Source organism: Parambassis ranga, chromosome 1 (genome assembly GCF_900634625.1).
Source record: "Parambassis ranga chromosome 1, fParRan2.1, whole genome shotgun sequence".
Lineage (NCBI taxonomy): Eukaryota > Metazoa > Chordata > Actinopteri > Ambassidae > Parambassis > Parambassis ranga.
Genome location: NC_041022.1, coordinates 25,477,852 through 25,499,680, shown reverse-complemented (window position 1 = coordinate 25,499,680; position 21,829 = coordinate 25,477,852). Strand labels below are relative to the sequence as shown.

Sequence of the window (21,829 nt, the reverse complement as noted above, 5' to 3'; positions counted from 1 at the left end):
CTTGAGTTTATGGGCTGTAGGCCTGTGCAAAAATGAGTACAAAGAGAGACGCTTCCTCAAATTTCTCTTGACCATTTTTCGTTCATATTTTTTGGGGGGAAATTAAGTCATGTTGGTTCTGTGCAAAGGAAAAAGTATAATTCTGTGGTTGAATGAATTAATTTTGACCTTCTGAAGAAAAGACAGCTTGTCAACTTAATGCATGTTTGTTCCTCTCTCTCTCCTTCATCCTCTCTGTCCTGTCTACCTCTTCTTCTCCTCTCTCTCGTGTTGATGAAGATTCTCAGTCATCCAAGTCATCATACGTAGAGAAGATTGAAGCAAGGCGTCTGGACTTGTAGAGTCTCCTCTCTGTCCTGTCTACCTCTTCTTCTCCTCCTTCAACCAGCCGGCTATTGTCAGAAAGGTTTAACCGGGTAAAGTGAAACATATCCATCAATCCCCTGAACCCGCTTTGTCCTGCAGTGCAGGGTCACAGGGAGCTGGAGCCCAACCAATTTAACCAATTAAAACTGGTAACTTAGCTTACCATACCATACCAAATGATGATAGATTGAATAGCATTTAAATGTTTATTTACTCTACTAGATTCAATTGTCAATCAAACTAACATGCTTGCATTGGGCACTGTGGGAGAAAACTGGAGAACCCGGAGTGTGAGAGTATGAAAAGAGTGAAACTCACCACACATGGCCCCATGGACTGCTGGTGTCTCTGTCTTGGTATGTGATGTTTGAGGAGCTTCCTCTGAGTGGGCAGAGTGGACACCCTTCTCATCCTCTTAATGGCTGGAGAGGATGGGATGGAGACGTATTCTCACTCCTCTCACTGAATGGACTGCTTTGGTGCTGTATGAAACATTATCAGCATAAAGTCAGAGCTGTTAGCTTTAGCAGTTCAGCACTGGTCCTACTGAGGGAATTACTTACACAGCCCATTGACACACAGGTCACCACTCTTCTCCAGCTGGACCTGTGGTCATCCATCTGGTCTTCTCTTTTCAAGGAAATCCTGAATCTTTTCAGCTGCTAAAAATCCACCTGTTAGAGAAGATAGATAATTAGGTAATTACAAAAACACAAAAATCTTCATCGTCATCTTCAACCCATCTTCAAAGGGTTCATGGCAAAATCAAAAGCAAGACAAGCTTTAACAAGCTTTAAGCTGAAGCGAAGGCTGGCAAGGCGTAGGCACGAGAGGCACGCGACACAAGACCACATGAATCCAAAATACACTGACCCCGTGAGGGGAAGACACACAAGATATACAGAGGAGCAGGGAAGACAACAAAGCACAGGCGAGATACATTAGGAAGGAGCATTTGATCACCGGGAGGAGGAGGGAGCATATGAGGAAGGGGAAGTCAAGACACCTGAAACGAGAGGAGGTTCAGTGATTTCAAAATAAAACTGGAAACAAACACAAAAACAGGAAATAAAGCATGGACTAAGGCAAAACAACAAAACAACAGTACCCCCACCCCAGGTTTGTCCTCTCAGTCTGACCGTTGGTCTAAGGGGGGAACCCTGAGGAGAGGCTGACGGTGGCCCTGAAGGCAGCACAGAAGGCCCGCCAGACCTGAGAGATGAACTGGGGCCCGCGGTCAGAGGCAATGTCACTTGGGATGCCGTGGAGGCGGAAGACATGTTTATTGAGTAACATGGCAGTTTCAGAGGCAGTAGGTAACTTGGACAGAGCTATGAAGTGTGCTGCTTTAGAAAAACTACTACTGGAGGACCTTAGAGTGGGTGCTGCAGTTAATATACAGTTTATTAGGAGGGTCCCCGCCTGGATCTGGATCCGTAGCCTGGGCCTCCCGGACCTCGTTGGCCAGCGCCATGACAGTGCACCCAGGATGCAGGAGGGGGGCACGATGGACTCTGGTTCCAGAGGAGAGTCAATTGACTCGTGGAGTCTAGAGAGGGCGTCAGGTTTGACATTCTTTGAGCCAAGGCGGTAAGAAATAGTGAAATTAAAGCGGTAAAAAAAGAGCCCACCACGCCTGCCTCAAATTCAGCTGCTTCACAGTCTGGATGTGAGTTTTATGCTCTGTCCAGACTACGTAGGGGTGTTCAGCCCCCTCCAACTAGCAACGCTATTTCTCCATAGCTTATATTATGGCGAGGAGTTCTTTATTGCCTACAGTAGTAGGCACAAGGGTGCACCTTACTTTCTTTACCGGATTTCTGTAAAAGCACCGCCCCTACCCCATAATTTGAGGATTCAACCTCAAAAATGAACTACACTCAACAAAAATATAAACGCAACACTTTTGTTTTTGCTCCCATGTTTCATGAGATGGACTTGAAGATCTAAACTTCATTCCAGATACACAATATTACCATTCCTCTCAAACATTGTTCACAAATCTGTCTAAATGTGTGATAGTGAGCACTTCTGCTTTGCTGAGATAATCCATCCCACCTCACAGGTGTGCCACATCAAGATGCTGATCTGACATCATGATTAGTGCACAGGTGTACCTCAAACTGCCCACAATAAAAGGCCACCCTGAAATATGCATTTTGTTTCTGCTCTATTGGCGGTCTGGGGACTCAGAACCAGTCAGTATCTGGTGTGACCACCATTTGCCTCATGCAGTGCAACACATCTTCTTCGCATAGAGTTTATCAGATTGTCTATTGTGGCCTGTGGAATGTTGGTCCACTCCTCTTCAATGGCTGTGCGAAGTTGCTGGATATTAGTGGGAACTGGTGCACGCTGTCGTATACGCCGGTTGGATGTACTGCCATATTCTCTGAAACGCCTTTGGAGACGGCTTATGGTGGAGAAATGAACATTCAATGCACGAGCAACAGATCTGGTTGACATTCCTGCTGTCAGCATGCCAATTGCACGCTCCCTCAATGCTTGTGGCATCTGTGGCATTTTGCTGTGAGACAAAACTGCACATTTCAGGGTGGCCTTTTATTGTGGGCAGTTTGAGGTACACCTGTGCACTAATCATGATGTCAGATCAGCATCTTGATGTGGCACACCTGTGAGGTGGGATGGATTATCTCAGCAAAGCAGAAGTGCTCACTATCACACATTTAGACAGATTTGTGAACAATGTTTGAGAGGAATGGTAATATTGTGTATCTGGAATGAAGTTTAGATCTTCAAGTCCATCTCATGAAACATGGGAGCAAAAACAAAAGTGTTGCGTTTATATTTTTGTTGAGTGCAGTTTGGAGGGGTCCGGCTGAATCAAGACAGGTGCGGAGTAAAACAGAGACTTGAGCCGGTGGAAGGGAAACAAAAGGGGTTGGTGAGACCCGTCAGGGGAGCCGCCACCGAGCTGTAGCCCTGGATGAACCGCCTGGAAGTTCGCAAAACCTAAGAATTGTTGGAGCTGTCTGCGGTTTGATGGCGTCTGCCACTCCAGCATGGCTTTAACTTTCCCGGGTCAGGTCTCACCTCCTCTCCCGCCACCACGAAACCTAGAAAGGAAACAGAAGAAGAGTGAAACTCACACTTGCCAGCCTTCACAAACAGCTTATCATTCAAATAGACAACCCCAAACGATACAGGAAATCACGTAGATGTCATTGACAAGGTTCTGAAATACAGCAGGTGCATTGGTGAGCCCAAAAAGCATAACAAGATATCCAAAATGTCCTAAATGGGTGTTAAAGGCAGTCTTCCACTCGTCACCTTGGCAGATATGCACCAGGTGGTAGGCGTTGCGAAGGTCGAGTTTTGGGCCTGCTGAAGAGTCTCAAAGGCAGAGTTCATAAGTGGGAGAGGGTAAGTGTTCCTGACAGTCATTCGGTTCAGTTCACGAAAGTCAATGCAAGGTCTGAGTGTTCCATCCTTCTTCCCCACAAAAAAAACTTTCCCCCACAGGGGAAAAGGATGGTCGAATGATACCCGAGGCTAGAGAGTCCAAAATGTACTGCTCCATTGCCTCCCACTCAGGTCGGGCAACAAGGCCCTGGGCAGGAGGTAAATGGGGCAGTCATATGGACGATGAGGTGGCAGGGAGAGAGCCCTGTCCTTGCTAAAGACAGCAGCTAGGTCGTGATATTTCGGGGGCACCAGACACAGGTCAGATGAGGGCTGCGTTTCTGCTGGGCCAGGAGGGTCACGGATGGGGTGCTGAGATGAGCGCAGACAGGTGGCGGGATCACTTAGTTAAACAGCTGGAGGGCCAATCAATAATCGGGTTGTGCATGACTAGCCAGGGGTGACCAAGTACAATAGGGTTCTGAGGTGAAGAAAAAATTCATGGTGATTTCCAGATACTACCAAATAAACAGGTTCGGAAAGTAATTTAACAGTGGAAAATAAATGGCCATTACATGAAGTGACGGGAACTGAATTATCCAGGGGAGTCATTTGAATGCCCACCTGTCTGGCCAGCTGAAAGTCGAGGAGATTTTGTTCAGAGCCTGAAAGCTAAACTAAAGCTTCAGTGGGGAGAGAGCCTCCCTTAAACAGGATAGATGATTCGAGGATACAAGAACCGGATTTTTCTTGTGCTTGCACAAGAAATGCCAGCACAAGTTTGGGATTGTTCAGGAGGTTGCAAGACCCAGTAACACAAGAGAGGCAATTGTGTTGATAATGAATTCATAATACATACATATACTCAATCATTTATTGGAAGTACACTGTAATGTTAAGCAGTGGTGCTTCAACAGAGCCCATACAGGACACATGATTATGTTGCTCTTAAAACATTAGGAGAGCTAGCTAAGCTTTGCTGGCTAGCTGTAACCTGTGGCTGTAACACAGCTACACTGCATCGGTTTAAGGTTGGTTTACAAGATAAGAAGACGTGATCATTTAAAAACAACAAGCTATTAATATAGCTTATTAGCAGTATTTCAAAATCACACCACAATTATCATAACCACAACACAGCCAGGTTCATGGTAAACCTTTCACATGTTTAATGACATCATTTTAAACACAGATTACTTACCATGATATTTATTTTAGCTGCACAATGTACAGCAAGTGCCAATTACATCCAAACACCACTACACACATATGACTCTGACAGGCCTAAATGTTTTACTTTACATTTTTTTACAGTCATTGGTTCCTGATACTGAGACCAAAACATGATTGACATGATAAAGACCATTGTAATTCAAGCTTCAAGCTGTGATCAGCTGAGGAAGAGAGACACTGTACTCCTGCTTCAACTGGGCCTTCTCTAAAATATACACTTCGTCGCCCAATTCCAGGAACACATCAGGTTGAACTGTCTGAACTATCATCCATGAACATAATCACACATGAGAAGGTGCTGACCTGTGCTGTATGGTTTGGGAATAAACTCCAGAGCTGTCTGAAAGGCCACTCATTAATGTTACTGTAGCAATATATGTGATAAATACATCTCTGTATTTATCTCTCTGTCCTCCGCCTGACCTTTACCAACAACTTTAATAAACTGCTACTTAAACTTTTTAAAAGTGCTTTAATAAAAAAAGAGGCTGACGTTTAGCGGACATCATTTTGCATCTCATCTACTCAAAAAAAAATGTTTTGCTGTGTCTTCCTTTGAGGATGTGGACAGCTTATCTCCTGTCCTGCTTCAGACCTGCAAGTCCTAACCACTCTAAAGATAAACCAACCAAGTTAGCAAATCAGTTGTTGTATAGCTCTACACACACACAGAAGGTATGAGAAGGGTGTCACAGGGTAACAATTTACACTGTTTTCCAGTGATCATCTGCAGAAAACATGTCCTTTTAGGAGAAAGAAACAATACGAGCTAAACATGTCTGGAAAGATCTTTAGCAGGCGGAACAAGAAGAGACTTCTATTACTGAAAGATTTGTGTTAAAAACAACGGCGCTGTGAAGTACTCAGTGTATGGCTGTGTTCATCTGGGTGGTTGTCAGCATTTTGATTGTGATGATGGCTGTGTGCCATCATCATCAGCCAACAGGAAACCGGTTCTGTCACAAACAACAGTATTTAATACCAGATGGATGAGGTGCGCTCTGACATCCACTTCATGTGTGTCTCTGTGTCAGACAACAGGTAAGCAGTGGCTGAGGGCTTATGTGAAACCCAACTTAAACAAAATTCACATTTACTGCTATGTTCTAGGACAAACACCGACTCTACATGTCATCACAGGATACAGGCGTTTCTAATTTGTAAGATGCATGAATTCCATTAGAAAGGTCAATTTCAATCATTCACCACTCTGAGTCCAGTGGTCAGTCTACAGACCACACTGCGACTGCTGCCGGTGTCTGCGAACGCTACACATTTGGCTGAAGGACTGTCCACAGCGTGAGCAGCTGTAGGGCTTCTCCTGCGTGTGGACTGTGCGGTGCCTTTTCAGGTGACTTGATGAGATGAAACTCTTGCCACAAAGCGTACACCTATAACGCCTCTCCCCAGTGTGAATAAGGAGATGGACCCGCAGATTATTGGGCTGAGCGAAGCCCTTTCCACAGTGGGGGCAGGTGTAGGGTCTTTCCCCTGTGTGCACCCGCTGGTGAAGTTCCAGGGTAGCCTCGCTGGGGAAGACACGCCCACACACAGCACAGACCACAGGTTCTTTAGGAGCAGTAGTGCTGTTCCTGTAAGTCCGCCTCTGGCTGGTTGTGATGGCAGAAGGTGCTGTAGGGGGAGGGGGTGGAGGAGGAGGGGGAGGTGGAGGCGGTGCTGCTACAACAGCAGCAGCAGCAGCAGCAGCAGCTGCCATGTCAAAGGAGGCAGCGAGAGCAGCCATTTCATGGGCCCCACCTGTGAAGAGCATGGCTGGGGGAGCATCTAAACTGTCTCCTGTCTGGGAGGGGAAGGAGGCAGATGGATGTCCAGTTTCTGAGTTCCCCAAACCTAATTGTGCTACTGCATATGCTGCACCAAGATGGCTGACTCGCTCCTGCATCCAAGCCAGGTCCAGGCCCAGGCTATTGAGGCGGTCAGGACTAGGTTCATCTGAGGCTACAGGGTCTGACAGCTGAGAGGTATGAAGTTCATTTTCTGTAGTGTCATCTGTCTGGACCCCTGGTTTTAGAGCCCCATCCGTTAGACTCACTGTGAGGTCCCTGCGCGGAGCCTCAGGGGCGGGGGCTCCCCCACTGCTAAGAGCCAAACTGTTGCCCAGAGGCTTGGTGGCTTTACGTTTTGTTCGAGGCCTGCAGGTCAAGTCCATAGTGGCAACAGTGGGGGAGGAAGAAGGCTGGGAGGTAGAGGTAGCAAAGCTGTTGCCACTGGTGTCCAGAAGAACATTAGTGGGGGACGATTCCTCGCTTGGCTCCACTGCAGAACAGGAAGAGACCAACACAGAGGAACAGCCTAAGAGGAAATTTAAAGAGCGTCATTGACAGAACATTGCTTTTCTGTCTATAATAAAACCAAACAAAAAGAAGTACCCTCACCTGTAGAGAGGCCACACTCTGCCCTGATGTTTACCTCTACCTTGAGGTCCAGATTACAGTCCTCTCTTTCCTCTTTCTCCTGCTTCACCAGTGGCAACACTTTAGCTTCCTCCTGCTAAGATACAGCACAAACAGCTAGAATGTGGCAACACATACAGTAACTTCACTGACCCTCTTCATCTGAGTCACACTAAAATGAATGCTATCAAAGACTCACTCAATTGATCTCACACTTGCTGAGCATATAGGTGGTGACGAAAATAAGTCCACAGAGTACGAGTTTAAATCGAGGCATGGAGTCATGTTTTTTTTTCTCACCTCTCCCCAGACTGGCTTTCTCAGTTCTCTATTACTGCTGCACGCTTCATGTTTGGAGAACCAAGAGACGGCATCAACGAGGAGTTCAGAGCGTGGAGCAGAGCAGACTATCCTACAGCTGACATTGTCCATCGCATAAATGCTGAATGTAAATATATGATGGCTATTCTTCTTCATTTATGTATGAGAGCTAATAAAATGAATCTATACATTGTGCTTCTTTATAATGTAACTGTGGGCATTAAGGCAGCTGTCAGGCTCTTACCTGCAGCCATCATTTTAAATAATAATAATCTGGACTAAATGTTGTATACAATATGTATTTCTATACAGGCAGCATAAAGTTAAGAATATGTTCAATTGAACCAAATACCTTTCATGTGATATAACTGAGTAATTATCCAACTCTATGGGCACGTCTCCTCAAAATGACATCAGCTGTAGTGTAGAGCTGTAACACCTGGTGCTGTTAGAAATGTTTTGACTGGTCTAATGCAATGATTTCCAACTTTTTGCCTTGGACCTCAATAAGTGCTGTTTAAATCTATAGTGCTGATTAATCCTTGCCTTTGAAATGTGTTGGAAAGGTTTGTCTTCAGAGGCAGCAGGCAGCAGTGCCCCCAGAGGCTGAAGGTCATCGGATCCTGAAAGAAACAACAGGAAACCAGGCATCTGCATTTACTGCATAAACAAACTATCTTTACAAAGTCAGTCCGTAGCCTATGAGCTCACACTTATATGTGAGACATGTACTGCTGAATTCTAACTCTGAATGCTGCTGGGATCGTGTAGCATGGTAAAATACTAGCATACATGGCAGCAAACAGAATGTCCAAAGGCTGAATGCTGGCCCTGAATGGAGGAAGAGCCTTCCTGTGGAACCACCTTATTCTCTCAGGCATTTTAAATTATATTTAAAACAAACGCTTTAAAATTGTTTGTTGTTACCACAACATGCTAATAATGTTATTTATTATGTTCACTTCAGATTCTGAACAAACCAACAGTTTTTTATGTATTTATATGTATTGTTGGACATGTGTCTGCGTGCAGTGAACTGCAAGACAAATAAACACCTGTTAGAGGATTCTGAGAAAAGTTTAGTCTTCAGTATTTCCTCAGAGGTGACTAATCCAAAGAAAGAAATGAAAAGTATGAAACAGCCAACCATTGTTTTTTGTACACTGTTACTGTTGAATCAGCTATTAGACACATGTCCTTTCTGATGTATCTGTGTTATTTACTCCACAGCCTTGGAGGCTCCTGCAGCTCACACTGGGCTAATCACACTCTGTCTCTGCAGGGCTCACTCTGACCTGTTTGGATTGAATGTGTGATGGTTAGGTTTTTACAGGTGGGTTGTGTTTGACACAGCTGTTGCAGACAGGGACACAGACGTTTCAATGATTAGTATCCTACAGCAAACTAAACTTCTCAAAACCTCTCGCCAAAGCACTGATACAAGAAAGTTATTAAAGTTAACCTGTTACTTGAGGTGAGTTCTAATATAGATTCCTATGACTAATGTGAACTTATGACATCATTACTTAGTAATGCTGACTAGCCCATTGTATATTCTGTAAACTACCACCATCCAGGTAGCGTAGATGTCATATTTATGTGATTCATGTGTTTCTCTGTGGTACTTGTATCCACAGGGCAGGAGCCATTACAGCGCTGCAGGCTGGAGAAGTTGCTGAACAATGACAGATACCACAGGCTCCAGTCTGGTCTGCTGTTAGACTGAATGCAGCAGTTAATCAATGACTCCTGTTTGCAGACATGCGTGCGTCATGCTTTCTGAGCGGTGACGCTGCCAGCTGCAGGCCAGCTGCAGTCTTGTTTCCTATTTACCTTCTGGTGGCCTAAAATGAAAGGCGTGCATTTCCTCCCGCTGACTCCGTCTCCGCATCTTCCTTTCGTAGCTCCGCATCTTCACGTCCATTTCTCGCAGCTTTTGCCGCAGGGCATCATTCTCCTTCTCGCTCTTCTCTCTCTCCTGTTCCATCTGAGAGCGCAGCGCCGCGTAGCCTTCGTCCACCAGCTTGCATATCTCTGCCACCGCTGAGTTGGCTAATATTTCTATTATTGAGGCGATTTGCGCCTGGAAGCCAACACAGTCCGCCATCGTCGTCTGGTCTGGCAGCGTGCTCCCGCACGGACAGATGCGCGCCGCACGCTGCCTGCCGCTGCGGTGCACGGGCGTCAACTGATGCACGCACCGATATGTGACCAGAGACATGCAAAGGCTCAGCGTCTGGCTTCTAGTGTGTCCAGGAATGTTGTGGCTCTTTGAGGTGCGAGAGTCGCCTCCTGATGACGTCAGTTTGTTGTTTAGCCTCACCTCCACGCTGAGCGCTCTGTTTATACACCTTCCACAGTTTATCGGCATGCATGCTGGCAGAACCCCGGTGGGACCGTGCGGGCACGGCGGCTGACCGGACTGGACGAGCTATGGATCATAAGTGGAGTGAGGACCTTGATCTGACGACTGTCTCCATACTGGACAATGTGTTTAAAAAAACAAGGAACAGGCTAAGTAATGATATATCAGGTTACATTTGCGGGAACACACTGACAGACAAAACAAAGATCCTCCTCTCCAGATCAACACCAGGTTTAACCCATTGATAGCCTGATCTGAATTCTCCGGATCATTTATCCTGTCACTACATGGTGGTGAAATACATCCAGAAAAACATTAATAATATCAGTGATAGGAATAACTGAGTTATAAATAAACGGCGTTACTTTTTGCAGTAACGAGTAATCAGACCAATTACTGTTTCCAACGTTACTACGCCGTTACCGTTACTGACAATCAATTGCAGCTTTATTGAGCTCACTGAGCTCATCCGAGCAAGCTGCCTGATGAGAGGGGAGGACGAGGAAACCACCGGTGAACGATGGCGAACACAACGTCTCTTAGAACCGGATCTTTGAAGTGAACGACCGGAACACTTGAGTTCCTCTGCGGCTTCTGTTCAAGCTGCACGTGATTGGTCAACTATACGACGTGTGGTTGAGTGTGTGTGTGTGTGTGTGTGCACCGAGCAGAAGACTGAGCTCATTGACACTGTTAATACAAAGGCAAGTGTGCAGTTTGTAGGGTTAAGATCTTACGTCAAACACCTGCGCAGGCGCACTAGGTTCTCCGGGCATCTGTTGTTTCACTGAATAACTAGTTCAGATGTAATTGGTAATCTAGGATACATAATATCAGACATTGGATCTTTTTGTCAAATTGACTTTATTGTTTTTGTACTTTAAGATGTACTTTTTGTATTATTCTGTTGAGTATAACAAGTAATAATAAACAGTTGATATAATGTGATAAGTAATGATGTAATGTACTGAATTTGATAGGGGCCTTGTCTGCTTCTGTTCTGATGTGGAATCTGTTTTTAGCCACTTGAGTCCAGCTGCCTCAATTTAAACTCCTGGAAATGACTATGGATGATTGAGAGCATCCACAGACAATACCAACTCTTCTTTTCTGGCATTATCTCCACTTGTGTGTATGTATTAATGACGCTGTGTTTGTCTTGCTTCCTCAACATGTAGAAGATACATGGAGAGATTTTTACTATAATCATGTTGAATATAAAGGACCATCAGAGTTCAGTCTTTTATAATCCTTAGGAGGAGCCTGACTGTCTCAACCTGATCAGTTGCTGATGTGGATGCTCTGGTGGCAGACCAAGTGCACCAGCACAGGGAAGCATTGGCCACACATGGTGCAGTAGTAAGGTCTCTCTCTCTCATGTGGACACCCTGGTGTGTTGGGGTTGCAGACCTGTGAGAAGTGTCTCCCACACAGACTGTGGTAGCAAGTCCCCAGTGTAGATGCACAGCTAAGAGTGTCTTATCTGTGCTTATCTGAACTTTGGAAGGTGCACATGTTCTTATTAGGGCCCGAGGATCGGTACAAAGCCCTATTGGAAACCTTTGGGTTATTTTAGAAAAATGGCTACATAGCGCCCCCTAACGCATAGTCCTTCTGGCTAGTTTGACACAGATCAAATTGATACACACGTGTGTCACCTCAAGACTCACAAAAAGTCTCCTGGACAACCCCAAAACCGAACAGGAAGTCAGGCCTTTTTGACTTTTGTGGTCTTTTTACAGCCAACATCCTTCATCCAATTCGTCTGAAATTCACTGTGTCCACCCATGACATAATAGGGAATAGACACATTCCAAAACTCTTTTAAAAATATTATGATGTCGATGGGGCCTTAAAATCTAAGGATTTCACACAATACAGGAAATTTCTATAACTTGTGATCTGTCCCAAATGTTACATGTATGATCAGAGTCTGACCCTAAACACATCTATACAACAATTCTCAATTTGGCGCCACCTACTAGCTATGTCATGTTAGCATAATGTTGCTAACTACTTGCCCATGCTTCATCTAATTGACTTGAAATGTACCGTGTCTACTCTTGAGACAATAAGGAACACACATGTTCAAGATTCTGTACTAAAGTAGTTGAAGGGGGCGTGGCTTTAAAATGAGACTATTCCACACAAAACAGGACGTTGCTGTAACTTCTGTGTTTACTGTCTGATCTGCTCCAAAATGGACATGTATGATCTGAGCCCCACCCTGAATGCGTGTCAAATGGTATTTAGTACAGCGCCACCTACTGGCTACACAAAATGTTGTGGCATCATAGGTTTTTCTTAGAGGACTGCTGTGCATCTGAGTCTGAATAGATTGATGTGCTGATATGATGATACAGTCATAGCGCCACATACTATATACTCTACTTGATGGTGTGCAAAGCCTGGTGCCTGATCAGGTTGCTGAGGAAAGAGAAGTTCTTGCCACACTTAGAGCAGTGGAACCTCTTCTCCCCAGTATGGACACTCTGATGGACCTTCAGGTTGGTAGAAGTGGAAAACTGCTTGCCACAGTGGGGGCAGGGGAAAGGCCTCTCCCCAGTGTGAACCATCTGGTGACGTTTGAGACTGGACAACTGGCCAAATCTCTTTCCACATTGGGGGCACAGGTAAGGCTTCTCTCCTGTGTGGACACGCTTGTGGATATGTAGCTGGGACTGGTGGGTGAAGCGGCGCAAGCAGAAGGTGCAGACATAGGGGCGGGAATGCTCCTGCTGCTGGGGCTGTGCTGATTGGATGTCTTGGTTCTGACTGCTGGAAGCATGTGAAAGTTGGTTCTGACAAGAGAGGTTGTCCCTCTGCTGGAATCCAGAGCCAGAATGTTGGATTTGCTGGGGCTGGAAGTCTGTGGTTTCCATAGCAACATGTGCACGGTTGAAGGTGTGATTTGATGGTGGCTCATCGATCTGTACACACAACACTGGCTGATATTGTGACCTCATACCAGGGTCTGACACCGCTTCATCCACTCTATCACCTCCACCTTGTAGAGACAGGCCTGCTCTTCCACATCTGTCCCTCACTGCATGTGGGAGGGGGTCAAACTGAGACACAGAGCTCTCATGCTGCATTCTGCTCGGAGGTATTTTAGAAAGTGAGGAGTTCACTTCTTCGTATGTGGAACAGGACAGCGGCTCCTGGTTTTCAGTCTTATTCTCCTGCCATTCCAGCTGGCTCTGAAAGCAACCATGTGTTTCTTTGTCACCTGAGGAGCCACACAAAAGGGTCAGAATTAGAGAATTAGAGCTGCCTAAACCTCTCATCTTTTTTCCTTGGTCATATCTGCATCATGGAGCTCATCCCATAAGCGTAGACACATGCAAAATCAGCACTGGGAGAGATAACTGACATTAAGGTGAGTGAAGTTAGGAGCGAAGGTACAGTCAGATATGGGCTTTAAGATCTTATTAGAAAGGTGTAGTAATCTACTTTTATAGAATTATGTTTTTTTTACTTTTTTCTTTTGTTTAGTGAATAAGGGCAAGGTTTGTTCTTAAAGGACACATCAGTGTGTTGCACTTACCTATACACATAGTGTAAGTATGTTTTCAGTACATGTTTTTGTTTTTATTATTTCTAGGATGTGTTGACAGAAAGAAACTTGTTTTCACCAGCATTATGTTTTGCCCCTTTAAATTTAATTAATATTAAATAAATAGCAACTGTTTTACAGTTGAACAGAGCAACAATTTCACATAAGTTGAATGAGAATACCTTTACTACTGTTATATACATAATACCACACATGTATGAAACTGCTTGGAGTACATTAAAAGATTTTTCTGGGATGTCTACACACAGGAAAAGAGAAAAACACATGATACCGTGCACTGTGTCCATCCTTTCCTCCTTGCATTCCACTCTGCTTGTGTTTGTCAGACATCCCTGCACCTGAAAAGAGGAGGGAGGATTTCAACTGACAGAAGTGACCCAAGGCTGATACAGTTTAGTGTCTGTTTTAACAGCAGGTGAGAGACAGATACACCAATCAGCCACAACATAGAAACATTAGAAACCAGCGACAAAGTGGGTACACTGAATACCTCATTACATTGGCACCTCAAAGGGTGGATTATGCAGCCCTTGTAAATTGTTCCAGGGGTTGGGAAAGAAAGGGGTCCAAGCAAGGACATGTGAAGGGATGACAGGGTCATGGTGCCAAAGGTTCAGCAAAACACATGGGCCGCAAAGGCTGGTTGCTGAACCCGTGTAGGGGTCTTGATCATAAGTGTCAGAACATGCGGCATCACAGAATTGGAACATATTGTGGAATGGAAGAAGCTGGTCCAGTGGACAGCTGGGTGTGCGGTTTATCTGGGAAAAAGATGGCAATATGATGCACTGTGGGAAGAAAGTTGGTACTGTGTGATGCTCTGACCGGGGTTCTGCTGGAATTGCTTTGATTCTTATACCTACAACATACACTATAGCAGTGGGGGTCCTTGGCAGGTGCCTTTTTGTTGGCTGTCCTGCTATGATGAAAAAAACTGTGGTGTATAGCATTTGATGCAACAAAACACCTTAAGAGGTGCTGCAGTCAATGGCTACACAAAGCAGAGCTGGTTCGTTAGGCAATGAGTCTGGAGGCTGATCAGTGTGTGAGCGATGGATTGAAGAAAAGATGTCATTTATGAACATATGTTATTGTAAGCAGAAAGTACAAATACAAAGCAATTCATTGAAAATATGGTTTATTAGCACATTTACACTCATCTATGTTCATACATGAATACAAACTATTAGTTTTTCCTTCCAGATGAGCGTATAACTCGGATTGAATTATTATAAGTGAGTATAAACGCTACTTCAACATAAAGAATACTTCACTCAGGACCAAAAAGTAGCTTAACTGCACATCAGCTCACATACTGTTTTCATACTGACCACAAAATCTGCAAGGTCAAAATTAACAATGAATCCTCAGTGGAACACAAAGTGTAAAAACACAATGAGGAATACTGACAAAAGACAATGAGACAAAGACCTGAGGTTTTGAAGAAGCACAGCGAACAGGCTGCCATTATGAAAGTGCTGGTCAGTAGAACACAGAATTGAATGTGTTTTGCCTTAATGTGTGTGCTTACCAATATAGGCTTCAGCGCCAGCCTCAATTCATTTAGAACTCTCAAAGCATCTTTCCAATATTGGGTACTTTGATTAAAGTCCAAATCAATTCTACTTATCAATAAACTAAAACAGCTTCAGCTTTTTTAAACACTATTGCACTGAAGATACTTCAGCACAAAAGAGACACTGGTAAATTATTCGTTGTTCGACATGTCCTGGATATAGCTTGCCCTGATAACGTACCCAGATGGATGCACTCCAAACAGTTAGACCTAGGATCCAGACCAGCTGATCATCTGGTCTTTCTGCTTGGAGATTTCAGTGGCTCTGATGTCACTATGTTACTCCTACAAGACTGGACAGAATGCCAGGCTTACATTTCACAAACACCCTTGCCTGGCATTACTAAGGCTAAAATAAAATGTTGTGAAGATGTTCAATATTTTCCATCAGTTGCTGAAGAAAGTACAAATGTATTATATTCTCGACTTATACACACACAACAGCGAGACATGAAAATGACTGAACATTTTATTTCCTGTCTGAGTAAATCAAACATAAACACTGTGTATAGCCCAGCACACACACAAGCACGATCAAGACCAACAATTACTATGACCAAGAGACCATGGAAAATGTGTCCTAACCAAGTACTGGATGTAGAAATCAATGTACTTTTTAGAAGTTGAACATTTCAGTATGCAATTCTTCCACTTACTCTTATACTTGTGGACACTGGATTTTCACAATTCAAAGTTTATAACTGTGAGGCTTGTGATATTTCCCTTTACCTGCTGTTTTACATTCTCAAACACTGGCCTTATTAACAAGATGCAACTTTTGGAAATGCTACTGTAAAACTGAAATAATGACTTGAATGCTAAAAGAATCGACTTCACTGTGCACAGTGTCAGTCCAGCAGATGGGATCACTCCATCTATTGACAAACTACCTATAGTTTAGTTTAGTCAGAGTGATGTAAAAAGATGTTTATACTGAGAGACAGAACATATGGCGAACTGAAGCACACAAACAAGATGACCAAACTCTAAGAAAACATAATATGAAGAAAAGTGTGACAGGGTCCTAAATCACCGACAGAGGACTTAAACAAGCACAGATACACTGCCCAGACCCTGCTGTTATCACAGAGCAGCTTCTAAAGCAGGTTCAAAGAGACTGAACTCCGACCAACACAATCTACATGCTTGTATCAGTCAGTGTGTAGAAAAGGTACCCTCTGCTCTAAAACTGACAGTGTGTTACGATTTGGTGTGGTGCCCAGGATGCTCATGGCATCCATTACCACTGTGTTTCCACATGTCAAGTAGCGTTTAACATTGCATTTGCTACATTTTCATTGTTAATGAGACTACTGCCTGCATAAGGTAGTATTGTGTGCTTATGATGTGCTATACTGCCTGTCTGTTCCTGTGATTTGTGCTTATAATGCAGTAAGTATAATTGGGTGACAGCTGCCTTGATCATAGTCAAGGTTCAGGCAGGGTTTCTTGATGAGCTCACTCACCACTTTATGGTCTTATTTGTCTGATGTGTTTGTGCTACTGTTACATAAAGGGGCTTTGATGTGTAATCATTACATTCTTTGCAGTTCATTTTGTAAATTCAGATTCCCTTTTCAAATAAGACAGCTTTTAGATGCTTAGAGAGCTTGAAAAGCTGTAAGTCTAAAGACTTTATGTTCACGATTTAGATTTCTACATTTCTTTTAGTCACTTTCTTCTTTTTCTCTTGCTCTTTTCAAGTGCAAATAAGTCTTTAAAAATAAGGCTGAGCATTACCAAGTGACAGATTGTCTCCTTACGGAAAGCTCTGGTGCTGCAGTGCTGCGTGTTCATGCTGGATCTTCTGGTGCCTCTTCAGGTTGCTAGGATGGGAGAAGCGTCTGTTGCAGACTGAGCAGCTAAAGGGCCTCTCTCCAGTGTGAACATTGTGGTGTATGTCCAGTTGGCTCTGACACACAAAGCTCTTTCCACATAGCAGGCAGGTGTGGGGCTTCTCCCTGGTGTGCCTGGCCATGTGCTTCTGCAGGTCTGATTCCAAAAAGAAGCGCTTGGTGCAGCGGGTGCAGCCATAGGGACGCTCCATTGTGACAGCATGGTAAAAGGTGAGATGATGGCTATGGTTATGGTGTGTTATGGGGCACTGAGGAGCCCCAAGGTGTGTGTCACTGGTGGACTTAATATTGGAAGTTCTTAAAGGGTCCTCACAAGGGAAACGAGATGCTGACTTCTGTGCTGCTGATTCCAGGCCAGAACTCTGAATTACAGGGGATACAGCTTCTCCTTTATCTGACCACTCACACTCCTCTCCTTCCTTGTCTGATTCCCCTTCGTGAATGTATATCACTTCTGAGAGGGAGGACTTAGGGGTAGCTAATGCAGTCTGATTAGCTTTGCTAACGTGTATTACATCATCACAGGACACTGCTCTGTGTGATGTGTAGTCAGAATCTGAGTTCAGAGACTGACTCTCCCCAGCTCTGATATCATTTCCTGTTAACTGGAGATTGGAACTGTGTGCGTCGCTGCTCTTATCAGCTTCAGCTGTCCTGCTGTCTACAAAGGTCATGATGTCAGATCCACTGACCTCCGTTTTGCTGCAGCTGGCTGGCTGGCCATCTTGGGCATCTTTCAAGACGTCAGGGAGCTCCCCTCTGGCACTGATGCAGGGATCTTCTGGATCAGCAGGTCTGGTGTCTATAGCTCCCTCCACCTTGACGATCAGCAGTTCCCTCACTTCCTCAGGCTCTGCTGACTGAGAAGACAAATTAAATAAAAATCAATAATGGTTTTAGAACACACACATATATAACATTTCCACATTATTGCAATCATAACTCTTAAAATAAATGTGCTGTGTATGCAGCAGAAAGCAGAAGCTACATAATGAGGAAGCTGAAGACAGACATTGAACCTTATGATTGTCCTGAAATCTGATGTATGGTTCAGTCAGAATATCAGACATAAAGGCATCTTTGCTTTCTTGGTGTTGCACCAGTAGGCACTTGGAAAATGTCCAGTTTGTTTACATTTTTTTAAACCAATACTCAAGGAATTTTGAAAACTAATCTGTGTCTTTATTGGACCAGTATGGTTGCTGTGAACACTGTAAATAAATAGCTGCTGTGTAAATCAGCTATTTAACTGGCACATTGATGTGAAAGTGAAGGCTAACTTTGAGAAGAGTAAGGAAAAAAGGACATAACTTCCTGGAAGAAAACAGTTAGGATTAAACTCGCTTTCCAAAGCAGTGTATATTTAATTAGGCTCCGTCCACACGGAGAGTCGTGAGATGTGAATAATACATTAGGAGACATAATACAACTACTAAAAATGTGATGACAGCCGGCCTTCAACTGAAAATCATGGGCAGTAAATTCTAATAAGCTGTAGTATTGTGGCTATGACATTATTGATACCTCCACACTGTTGTAGGAGACATCTAGACACATCTGCTGCCACTTACATACATGTAACATTGCATCAACTTCCCTCATATTTAGATCATATTTATGCAGAAATAAACAACAATTCAAGTTCAAAACATTTAGGCACAATTGTACTGTGAAACAGCTACCTCAGTTTTAGTGGTGGTCACAACCTCCTGATCAGGGTCTTGGTCCAGAATGACAGACTGGGACCTCTGAACAGACTGCTGATCCCCTGGAGCTTTCCTCAGAACCCTGGTCCTGTCCTGCAGGGAGGGACCTGACCAGACAGAAGAGGGAAAATAGTTACAGTCGTGTTCAAAAGTTACTACACCCTCTCTTATTTTTATACCTGTGTGTGTGTGTGGAACATAATATAAATGATCATAGTATTAGGGAAATACAACTTCAGAGGTACAACATGTAATTTTTTTTACTTGCCATTATTTATTGACTAAACATGAAAAACAAAAAAAAAGACAAAAGAAACGCAAACAAACAAAAACAACAAAACCGTAAAGAAGCTCCAGTTCTTTGTGGACAGAGAGCGTTGTTGTGCAGTGTCTGTCTGCTTCCCCTTCTCTCCTCTTGTGTAATACATACTTCAAATCAGCAAAAAAACATTAATTTAGGAGCTCCAGAAAATGTACACATGTGCAGCTTCAAAATAATAATAATAAAAAAGACTATACAGAGCAGAGGAACAGAACTGCCTGTATACTAGGGCTACTAAAGCACTGGGTTGATCTTCAAACAGCTGTAGTCTACTATGGGTAGGTATCAAAACCCAGTAACGGGCCCCTGGGCTGAACTCTGAAAGGCCTACATGGATTATAAATGAAGCCCTTGGGCCTAGACAGGAAACAGGGCCCACTACTATAACATAACTAGTGTTATTAGACTCCATGGCCCTGACCTTTGGCCACACACAGGTTGGAGACAGACCTTAACATTGGATGTTTGAGTTAAGGTCATCATTTGTTATTATTACAGTCTTATTTGTAATCAGATGGAGGCCGGCCAGTCATGAAAGAAAAAACCCATATTGGTCAAGCTTTAGAAATGGGTGAAGAAAACCTGAGCTTCATCTTTTTCAAAGGGAAGAACAGAGCTCGTCCACACAGTCAGCATAAACCATGAAGCTTACCCAGCAGAACACATCCAGGTTTCTGGATCATGTCATCACGCAATTTGGCTATTGTGGGACACATAAAGGTTTTCTTAATATACAAACATCTATAATTCTGATGGCACTTCTTCTCTTGTTGACTTGGAGCAGATCATGGATACTGAAAAACAACTCACTGAGTGTTGTTTAATGTAATTAAATAATTAAGTGTTAGACTTTGGACATACTGTGGACAGCGTGAGTTCATTTTTTTTTACAAAATGTATCTTTTAAAACTCACACCCTGATGTAAATACTACTGCTCCGAGTCCATGGACAGGTGCCAGGTGTTTAGATCCACCGAAATGAGTCGTCCATGACATTATGACAAAGAGCAGGACTGGGACCGAGAGTGAAGGTCTCCTGTCTCCTGGGTGTTTACAGAGTCTATGGATGGCACTGCAACAAAGCACTTTCTGAAGTATGTTTTTGTCTGGTTCACGGCGCGCCTGTGGACTTGTTTTTAGGGCCCGAGCACCGAATGGTGCAAGAGCCCTATTGAAACCCTTAGGATTATTTTTTTTTCCCCCTTTGATCGCATTTTTGGAGGCCTTAACATGGCCAAAAACTCACCAAACACTCACCAAACTTGGTAGAAAATTCATTCGCCCGAAAAATGTTGAAATTTGCTGAGTTTTGAAACGCACATAGAAAAATGACTCTATAGCGCCCCCAACGCGTAGCCCCTCTGGCCAGTTTGACACAGGATCATGAAAATTAGCACACATATGTATCACCTCAAGACGCACAAAAAAGTCTCTTGGACCCCCCCTCCAAACCCAACAGGAAGTCCGCCATTTTGATTTTTTGTGACCCTGCTTCAAAACTTTTCACGCCTCGCATACTTCATCCAATTGAGCTGAAATTCACTGTGTCCACTCAGGACACCATGGGGAATAGACGCATTCCAAAACTCTTACAAAAGTCTTACCGTGTGGTGGGGGAGTGGCCTCAAAGTTGACCATTCGCCATTACAAAGGAACTCGCTGTGTTTTATGCAGTACTACCCATATACTTTATGCAATGTGGACAAAGTCTTACAGTACTGCTATGGACCTGAGTCTGAACAGATATATATGCTAATAGGATGATACAGTCATAGCGCCACCTACTGCTAACAGGAAAGATTGGTTGTAAACATGTGTTTGTTGTACATCTCTGCAAATGAGAGGAGAGGAGAGTATAGGAGAGAAGACAGCGATGACCCCGCGGATCGCAAGGTGCGCGAGGGCCCGCAATGCTGCTTGCAGCTTTAATTTGAAATGATATTCAGTTTTTACATACCGGAATGTGAATCCCTGCTCTGCCGGGGGAGGAAGCGCAGCCCGGGGTAGCGGCCGCCGGCGGAGCCTTCCGCTCGGTGCCTGGCGATCTGCAGCTCTAGTAGTTTGATTTTCTTCCTCAAAAAGTCGTTCTCCTTCTGCCCCCGGGACATTTCCAGCTGAACCACTGCATATCCGTCGTCCACAACTTTACAAATTTCTGCAACGGCCGCGTTAGCCAACGCCTCCATGATGGAGGCGATCTGAGAGTGGAAGTCCGTGGACATCGACATGGTCACTGACGAGCTTTGTCCTCACACGACTCCAGTCACGAAACACCAGCACCACCGGAAAAGCATCACAACGGCGGTCTGCCTTCAAAAACCCAGCGAGGGAAATACTGGACAACGACGCGGACACCCTTTGTTGGTACACAACAGCGCAACAGCGCCCCCAACGTCAACAGCTGCAATCTCCTCTCTTCGTCTTCTTCTGATGCGGCTGGCTCGGTCAAAAACTAATTGACCTGGATTTGATTTAAGCTGACCGCTATATTTATATTTATATTTATATTTATATTTATATTTATATTTATATTTATATTTATATTTATATTTATATATGTTCAATATTGTTCTTCTCCTTCTCTCTTTTCCTTCCTGCACTGCTCGTTGCTCTTTTGATAATGCCCACCATTGCACCATTATTGTTCGTAATGAGAGAAGAAGAAGAGGAGGAGGAGGGGGGGGGGGGGGGGGAGGAGGAGGAGGGGGAGGAAGAGGAGGGGGGGGAGGA

At 44.2% G+C, this 21,829-nt stretch overlaps 2 protein-coding genes across 2 annotated transcripts; both read right to left on the bottom strand.

Moving 5' to 3' along the window:
- Nucleotides 1-5,266: 5,266 nt before the first annotated feature.
- On the bottom strand, nt 5,267-9,975 carry LOC114436241 (zinc finger and SCAN domain-containing protein 5A-like). The gene is made up of 4 exons (XM_028406418.1): nt 9,531-9,975; nt 8,193-8,320; nt 7,359-7,473; nt 5,267-7,275 (listed from the first exon to the last, which is right to left on the bottom strand). The coding sequence occupies exons 1-4, from the start codon at nt 9,916-9,918 to the stop codon at nt 6,191-6,193; spliced, it is 1,716 nt and encodes a 571-aa protein (XP_028262219.1). The 5' UTR covers nt 9,919-9,975; the 3' UTR covers nt 5,267-6,190.
- Nucleotides 9,976-11,035: 1,060 nt separating this feature from the next.
- Nucleotides 11,036-21,468, bottom strand: LOC114426815 (zinc finger protein 250-like). The gene is made up of 5 exons (XM_028394496.1): nt 21,057-21,468; nt 18,754-18,884; nt 17,764-17,931; nt 13,911-13,977; nt 11,036-13,291 (listed from the first exon to the last, which is right to left on the bottom strand). Exons 1-5 carry the CDS (start codon nt 21,325-21,327, stop codon nt 12,450-12,452), a joined length of 1,479 nt encoding a protein of 492 aa, XP_028250297.1. The 5' UTR covers nt 21,328-21,468; the 3' UTR covers nt 11,036-12,449.
- Nucleotides 21,469-21,829: the final 361 nt, after the last annotated feature.